This window comes from Bufo gargarizans, chromosome 2 (genome assembly GCF_014858855.1).
Source record: "Bufo gargarizans isolate SCDJY-AF-19 chromosome 2, ASM1485885v1, whole genome shotgun sequence".
NCBI classification, from domain to species: domain Eukaryota; kingdom Metazoa; phylum Chordata; class Amphibia; order Anura; family Bufonidae; genus Bufo; species Bufo gargarizans.
This window is the reverse complement of record NC_058081.1, coordinates 287,135,669-287,144,898: the sequence shown is the minus strand read 5'-3', so window position 1 is coordinate 287,144,898 and position 9,230 is coordinate 287,135,669. Positions and strand designations below refer to the sequence as shown.

General features: G+C 45.1%; 1 protein-coding gene across 1 annotated transcript; it reads left to right on the top strand.

The window, feature by feature from the left end:
• The first annotated feature begins 371 nt into the window (after positions 1-371).
• LOC122927970 lies at positions 372-3,707 on the top strand. Its single transcript, XM_044280360.1, has 2 exons — positions 372-621; positions 664-3,707. The coding sequence occupies exons 1-2, from the start codon at positions 418-420 to the stop codon at positions 3,160-3,162; spliced, it is 2,703 nt and encodes a 900-aa protein (XP_044136295.1). The 5' UTR covers positions 372-417; the 3' UTR covers positions 3,163-3,707.
• Positions 3,708-9,230: the final 5,523 nt, after the last annotated feature.

Here is a 9,230-nt window from a genome sequence, read left to right as displayed (position 1 = left end):
AAGGACGCCCAGGGGTTGCTCTTTGGCGACTCTTTTATTAAAGAGCTAGGGAAATATGTAGGAGCTTTTACGGCTCTTGATAAAGCCCAGACTTCGATGCGTCGAGTCTTTCAAGGGCGTTTTTCCAACAGGGCCGGCAGTGCTAGGGGCCGACTGTCCGGCCGTTCCAACTTTCATGCCAGAGGTTCCGGCAGAGGCTCCTTTAATTATAGAGCATCCCTCCAGGATCAGAGACATCAGCCGTCCTTTTTTCCCTCACGAGGCGCTCCCTTCAGGTCACGAGGTTTCCGAGGGAATCCAGGCTCCCGTCGACCATTCGGTAAGTTATGTTCCTCGTCCCCCTCCTTTTTTAGACCATTTAGTCGGGGGCAGACTCCGATTCTTTTCTCATGTGTGGTTAGGCATAACCTCAGACCAATGGGTCCTTTCTACTGTGCAGGGGTTCACAATAGATCTGATTGCCGATCCGAGCTCCATCCCAGCCCCCCCTACGGTACCACTGTCCTATGCGGCACGGTCCCAATTTCAGAGGGAATTGTCGGATCTTCTGCAGAAAGGCGCGATCGAACGCGCACCGGAGAATCGTGGGGGTGTCATCAGCAGTATTTTCCTGGTGCAAAAGAAAGGGGGCCAGATGCGCCCGGTGATCAATTTGAAAGCCCTGAACAATTTTGTACAATACCGACATTTCAAGATGGAGGGCATCCATCTTTTGAGGGATCTGCTCCTTCCAGGCGATTGGTTGGCCAAGATAGATCTCCAAGACGCCTATCTCACGGTCCCAGTGTCCCCCTCTTCAAGAGACCTGCTGCGGTTCCTGTGGAACGGTCAGGCCTGGCGCTTCACCTGCCTTCCGTTCGGCCTGTCCTCCGCCCCCTGGTGCTTTACCAAGATCATGCGCCCAGTGGTGGCTTGGCTTCGCAGCAGAGGTGTTCGTCTGATCGTCTACCTGGACGATATCTTGATCATGGCCCAATCACGGGCTCTCTTGTTGAGACACCTCCACTTGACGGTGACGCTCGTTTCCGACTTGGGGTTCATTGTCAACCAGGAGAAATCCTGTTTGACCCCCTCCAGATCCATAGAGTTCTTGGGTTTCCAGGTGAACTCGGAAGAATTATCCCTCAGTCTTCCACTCTCGAAAGTCAAGGCTATCCGCAAGGAGTTGAAGCATGCTCTACGCCTACCTCAGATGTCGTTGCGGCATTTGGCAAGGATAATCGGACTTCTGGCCTCCTCAATACAGGCCATTTTCCCAGCCCCCCTCCATTATCGTGCGTTGCAGCGCCTCAAAATTGCTCACCTTCGGTCGGGGGCCTCTTACGCAGATTTGGTCTCATTAGATGCCGAGACGACGGACGAGATGAGATGGTGGATCCACAACCTGTCAGTGTGGAATGGCAGAGCGATCGTGGGTCCCCAACCGGATCTGATCATAGAATCCGATGCGAGCCTGCACGGATGGGGAGCACATTGCAGTGGTGTGTCCACGGGCGGTCCATGGTCTCCAGAAGAATCCCATCTTCACGTCAACGCCCTGGAACTCCTAGCAGGGTCGTTTGCCATTCGCAGTTTTGCCAATGGTGTGGTCAGCTCAGCCATCAGGCTCCGCATGGACAATATATCTGCGGTCAGGTACGTCAATTGTATGGGTGGCACACGGTCGGTGGTTCTGACCCATTTGGCGAAGGATTTTTGGGAATTCTGTCTCGACAGGAACATCTCTGTGGTGGCCGAGTACCTTCCAGGCCTTCACAACACTCTGGCGGACTGGAGTTCTCGCTACATATCGGACTCCAGCGACTGGAAGTTAGACGAGACGGTTTTTTCTGCTATTTCTTCTCTGTGGGGTCCCTTTGCAGTCGACCTCTTCGCTTCCCGTTTGAATACCCAACTGCCCAGGTTTTTCAGCTGGAGGCCGGATCCCTTGGCGGAGGCAGTGGACGCTCTGCTTCAACATTGGGGAGGAGCGTTGATGTACGCATTCCCTCCCTTCGCGCTCATTCCACGAGTGCTCCTTCAGGTTCGTCAGCAGTTGGCGAACCTGGTTCTGATTGTTCCGTTTTGGAGAACCCAGTCCTGGTTCCCTCAGATCCTGGAACTTCTAGTGGACTTTCCGTTTCTCCTTCCCACTCAGGTGTCACTACTCCAAGGGCCTGCAGGAGAAGTTCACCCACTCCTGCAGAACGGGTCGCTACGCCTCCTAGCTTGCAAGATATCGGGAGTCCAGGAGGAGGCGCTGGACTTTCAGGAACAGCTAGGTTCTTATTGGACTGCGCTTGGGCGCCCGGGACGAGACGGGCTTATCGAGCCGCCTGGGGTTCTTGGTCTCGCTGGTGCGTCGACCGGACTCTGGATCCCGTTACGGCCCCTGTCAATTCCATCTTAGCCTTTTTATCCTCACTTTTTGAGGCAGGGAAGGCTTACCGCACCATCAATGTCTTTAGGTCAGCAATTTCCTCCAGACACAACGGTTTCGACGGCCGTCCAGCGGGTCAACACCCCCTGGTCTGTCGTTTACTCAAGGGTTCACGTTTGGCCCGACCACCTCGGCCATGGTTTTCGTCTACCTGGGATGTGTCGGATGTCTTGCAATTTCTAGTCAGTTGGCCCTCAAATGAGCTATTGTCGTTACGTCAGTTATCGGCCAAATTGGTCACTTTATTCTGTTTAATCTCCTGTAAGAGAGTTTCGGATGTGCGTGCTTTGGATTGGGACGCCAGATCCTTCACCCCGGAGGGGGTCCACTTTAACATTTCCCGTCGCACGAAAACCAGTATCCGGTCGGTCTCTTACCCCCGTTTTCCGACTTCTCCACAGCTATGTCCTGTAGCGTGCTTACGCGAGTATGAGGACAGAACCCGTCCACTGCGGTCTCTTTCTCTCCCCCACTTATTCATTTCGTTTCGCAGCCCGTTTGCTCCGGTTACCAGTGTTACGTTATCTCGCTGGGTCAAGTGGATTCTATCCCTTTCCGGGATTGATACGTCTATCTTCACGGCACATTCGGTCCGCAGTGCGACAGCTACGTCCATGACGTTATCTGGGGCTCGTTTGGAGGATGTTATGAGATTGGCGGATTGGTCCAGATCTTCCACTTTCCGGGAGTTTTATTTCCGACCGGCTTCGCATGCTTTTGATTCTATAGTGGCTCAGCTTTAAACAAGCAATAGGAGCCTCCGTGTCTTGTTATAAAATTATGGGATTTTACTAAAGTATGACGTAAAGTCATGATTTTATTAAAGACACGGAGGCGAGTATTGCCCTCCCTGGACCCACCCCTTGGGGTTTTTGACGTAAGTATGTTTTGTTGATTTACCGTATGGTCAGAATTTTAAAGTTGTTACTGTGTTTCCAACTAGTGGATCCTATGTTTCTAATGCACTGGATTATGCTCTTAGAAGGTTTTTCTCTTATTTCCTTTTTTCCTAGGTTGAGAGGCTTACGGCTTCATGTTTTAGAGTTACACAGTTCCGGTCGGAGGTCCAGTTGTGGCGGTCCAAGCCGACGAGTTCAAGGGTTTTTTTTCGTTACCCGGGGGTTTCGGCGTCTGTTGTTCCGGTTGACCAGCGCTGTTTGAGACACAAAGAAAGAGGAAGAGCTCAGACAGACAAGGAAGGATATACTGGGATAAGGGGGAGGAGTCTGTTACCATGGTTTCTTTTTTGTATACCATTTTCTCTCTTTGCTGCTATGGTAGAAGTAAAGAAAGGTTAAAGCAATACTCGCCTCCGTGTCTTTAATAAAATCATGACTTTACGTCATACTTTAGTAAAATCCCATAATTTTGGCTTCCAAAACTGCATCAGGAAACCTGACCACGTGGCCGTACCCTTATATCTATGGAAAAACAAGCCAAATCTCTTTAGCAGAAAATTGAAATTACAAGATTAGGCTTTAGGTTGTGTATTCGTGTATTTAGGTTATTGCATGTTTTTGCCACAAGTTTGTGAACATGTACATATCTTCAGAAAATCTGCCTGAACTGTTTGATAAATATGAAGTCACTTGCTCCAATGTTCTCACATTTGTACAGCTGCAACACATTGGTAAATCTGCCTGTGTTTTCAGCTGTTTTTGTGAATGTAGCTAAATATGATTTTAGGGTCTATATTACCCTATAAATGTCACCAGATTAAAGACATAGTATCATCCAAATTCCAGCTCAGCTTTCCAACCTGTCATAAACATATTAAAACATGTATGCAGTAATATACTTCTCTTAAGCCTTAAAAAGGGAGATCTGATAAGTGTGATATTTACTGCAAAGACGTTCTTAAGAGTAGACAGCAAGTTGTCAGTTAACAGCTGTCCTGTATTAGATCATAGGAAAGACTATACTCCTTTCTAGAAGAGGTGATAAAAATACATTTTAGTTATACGATCACTATGGTAAATCTGTTGGACAGTGGAGATGGTAAAGAGGATTCAGGACTGACCACATGCAAACTTACATATTCATTAAAGAGCTGTCAATTCTAAATAAAGTGCAATATTTTGGTCAATCAAATAATTTATCAAGTAGTTATTCTTAGGGCTCCTAAGTTAGGAGGCTAGGGCTCCATAGTGACATGGCATCACTGAAACATCCTCGGATTAGCCTTTTGATTATTACTATTATTAGTACAATGCTGATTTGCATGCAATCATGTATCTAATTACATATATGCATTCAAGGTTGGTATGTTACCATTGAGATGGCAGATATATACAAACAGGAAATAACAGGTAGACCTCCCAAAGGCTTTGGTATGAAAGGTTTCTCTGCTTTGTTTTGATGGGTTCTGCCCATATTCTAACCACTCACCATATGGATCCAAATTATGGCTGTCTCAATGCAGCACAAAATATATATTATAATAAAATATGTATATATGTAGTCTCTACAGTGTGGAGTCCCATTCATTCTTAAAATGAGCAACAAATGAATGCCAAAGTTTAAAACTCTTAAAAATTCATTTTGCAGCCTTCAAATCCCTTATAGAGAAATTTTTAAGAGACAGAAGATATCTTAAAGGGGTTGTCCAATGAAAAACATTATATTGTATTCAAACCACCACCTGGATCTGAATACTTTTGTAATTGCATGTGATTAAAAATCTATTATAACTACTGAGTTATTCAATGAAATCTATCTACAGAATATAGCACTAACTGTTGTTTGCATTTTTCTTATTTCTCGGCTCACCAAGATGGAGGCACATGCTCAGTTCCATCCTTCAATTGCCACCCGCTGCAGCACAATGGACACAATCCTGATAAAGGACACACTCCCTAATCTGACAGTTTGAAATAAATCTAGCAGAACAATTGGAGCAATGAATGGGGAGATCTCTGGATCCATGAAAGGTACAGATCTGGTTCTAGCTTTGTTAGAAAGAGATTGTCACGTACTAGATTATGTAACTTTTTACATTACTCATGGCATAACTTCTTAAAACAAGTGTCTTATGTTCACCCCTTGCTGGTTTTATTTTGCTTCTTCTTGACCAAAACATAAAGTCAAGCATTGACATGCATATAACCATGAATGATTTTGTCATGCACCAGACCACCTCAGCAGGTAGCATGTGTTGTTTCAAGGTCAGGCATTACCAGCTTATCAGAGAAACCCACCTTTTAGCTGTTGGGGACCAAAAAGGAGATACTCCCATGGAGGAGGATGAGAAGCTGCTACTGGAGGAGGTGGAGGAGCCGGAAGATAGTGATGATGATGACGCCGACCATGACACCCAATCATCTCAGTGGGGGGTGGAGCAAAAAAGAACTGACTCCTCAGGTTTGCTGGCCAGAATAGCAATCTGTATGCTTGCTTGCTTACGCACTGACAGGTGTATCATTCACATGAAGCAGCCTCATGATTAATGAATAGCCATGCTTTTAGACCCTCACTAGCAAAGAAAAAATGGGAATGTTTTTTCTTCCACCGAAAGGGAGGCCACATTGCTTTATTACCAGGAAACAACACCCAGGTTCAGTTCTACCTAGATTCTGCTCTGTCTCCAGCGGATATCCTGTTCCCTGACCCCATGGACTTCTGGGCAGGCATTCAGAATGAGCCACTTTTTCTTCTGACAATTATTACTTATGCACGTATAATTACGGGCAAGAATTCAGCCTCCATTAACACATAGTTTTTGGAGACTTGGTCCCAACAACCCACTCTTTCATCTGACAAGTCACACGTGTGTGTCCATTGTGCACAGGCATTCTGCACTCATGAAAGCATATTTTTTGGATGCTTGGTCCCCAAACAAGCCACTGTTTTCTTTCCCATAACACCATGTGTTTAAACACCATCTGCCGCCAGTAATTTTTGGACCCTTTGGAATATGAAAAACCATAAAATATGCAACGGCTTAGGGTGTTTTTAATCACAGTAGGGAGAATTATCAAAACTGGTGCAAAGAAAAACTGGCTTAGTTTCCCATAGCAACAAATCAGATTCCACCTTTCATTTTCCAAAAGAAATCTGAAAAATCAAAGGTGGCAACTAAGACCGTTTTCCTTTACACCAGTTTTGATAAATCTCCCCAACTGTTCGCTAACACCATTAAACATGCGTTTACCCATATGTCAGTGTCACTCTGACATTATTTGCTATTGCTGTCATTGTGTTCAAGAGCTTAGGGAGGGGGAGAGAAAGTGCAAACATTCATAAAAAATTACCAAAAAGAAACAACATTTTTTCCTAAAAATTCAAAGTCCTAGGAGAGAGTGTTATATACCAGTTTTCAGGGAAATTAGAGCAATTTTAGAGCAACTTTTTTTAGAAATTTGGCAAACCTGAAAATAAACCAAATCTCTACAATGTACTGAAGTAAACTCATCAATAGATGATGGCCATGAATAAAGGAGATAGAAGTCCGGCAATGAAGTAGATAGGAGATGGTAATGGAATACAAGTTGAGAATGGATAAACATAAATTGACCTGCTCTGAAAATAGCAACCCAGCAAGATGGCCAAGATAAAGCAAAAATCAACCTAGCAAACAGACAATAACAGAATCACAGGGAATAATAAACAACAAACTTCAGTGCTGAAAGCAATAAAAGGCCCTCAGATGCTAGGTTACACTGACACAACACAATAGACTAGAACAAGATTCTAAGAATCTAAAAGCACAGAACACACACTGTCAGGCAACCAGAGAAGCAAAAGGCCTTAACATAAAGGCTAAAGGCACTTTCACACTAGCGTTTTTCTTTCCCGGCATAGAGTTCCGTCCTAGGGGCTCTTTACCGGAAAAGAACTGATCAGTTTCATCCCCATGCATTCTGAATGGAGAGCAATCCGTTCAGGATGCATCAGGATGTCTTCAGTTCAGTCTTTTTGACTGATCAGACAAAAGATAAAACTGCAGTATGCTACGGTATTATCTCCGGCCAGAAAAACTGAAGACTTGCCTTAATGCCGGATCCGGCATTTTTTTTACATAGGAATGTATTAGTGCCGGATTCGGCATTCAAAATACCGGAATGCCGGATCCATAAAAATGTGGAGAAAAAAATTGTAACGGATCCGTTTGTCTGTATGACAAACGGACAGACGGATCCGTTCTTGCAATGCATTTGTAAGACGGATCAGGATCCTGATCAGTCTTAAAATGCATTCAGTTGGCATACCGCGATGAAACTACTTGCCGGATCACTCTGCCGCAAATGTGAAAGTAGCCTAAGCAATCAACATCTCTTTGCTAAATTAACCAGGCCAAGTTAGGCTATAACCTGACCCAGAATTATATGTAAGGCAGTTGCACAGCGAATGCCCCAAACAGTGGTATTATAGAGGAAAGTAAGAGTCAGCAAGGAAATCTGTTGCTCATAACAAGCTCTATCAATGGGGATAAACTGTCTGGCTAACATAAAAGTATTGCTGCACTACAATGTCTAATCTAGGCAGTCAAACAGTAAATAAAGAGAAATTGCAGAAAGGCTGGGTTTCCATGTTCACATGTTTTCATGCAGCTTTTGAAGCCAAAGCCAGGAGTGGATTCAGAAAGAGGAGAAGGCTCAGCCTTTCATTTATACATGTCCTCCATTTATGATCTGTTCTTGGCTTTGGCTTCAAAAACTGCATAAAAAGTCCTGAATGTGGAAACTCGGCTTCATGTCCCTTTCATTATCAGTTTCACATGGGTCTGTGAGCTTTATGTTGGTGTTGCTCCAATAAAATGTAAAGCACTGTTTTTTCAGAAAGATGGGGGTTGGATGTAAAACCTGGCCTACCTTTAATTTCATCCTGTCCAGTATTTCTCAAGCAATACTTTACCTTGACTCCCTGCTGAGTTCACACTTTCCAGTTACGTTTATGAAGGAAAGTTGTAAGAATGTGTGGATTGCTCAGTGTCAATTAGGGGATAATATAGCTAAATAAAAGTACGCAATGTGTGAAAATGTCATTTTTATAGCGTTCTCCATTCTCCTGAGAATTTCATACGTCAAACCTGGCAGAAGCTAGAACTAAGCAGTGTTCTCACTCAATGCAGAGCTCTGTACAGGCAGCTGGATTTCTCAGAGCAAATTGCAGAAACTGAGTACAGGCTTTAACCATTTATTGCCTCAAAAAGGACTGTCAAACATGGAACTTTTCAAATGTCAACCATCCAAACTGCAAATGATTTAGAACAGGCCTTTTTTCGGCCTTTTTCTACTGGGGCCTCACCAACTAGAACACATTGATGTCCAGGACTGAATACAAGGACAGTTTCATACAAGCATGTTATGGGCACATAGATAACTCATTTTCAACTTTGTTTGTCTAAGGCTACTTTCACACTAGCGTTCGGGCGGATCCGTTCTGAACGGATCCGCTCATATTAATGCAGACGGAGGCTCCGTTCAGTACGGATCCGTCTGCATTAATAACTTTAAAAAAAATTGCAAGTGCGCAAGTAGCCTGCGCGGATCCGTTCAGACTTTCAATGTAAAGTCAATGGGGGACGGATCCGCTTGAAGATTGAGTCAATTGGTGACATCTTCAAGCGGATCCGTTCCCATTGACTTACATTGTAAGTCTGAACGGATCCGCACGCCTCCGCACGGCCAGGCGGACACCCGAACGCTGCAAGCAGCGTTCAGCTGTCCGCCTGTCCGTGCGGAGGCGAGCGGAGCGGAGGCTGAACGCCGCCAGACTGATGCAGTCTGAGCGGATCCGCTCCATTCAGACTGCATCAGGGCTGGACGGCTGCGTTCGGGTCCGCTCGTGAGCTCCTTCAAACGGAGCTCAC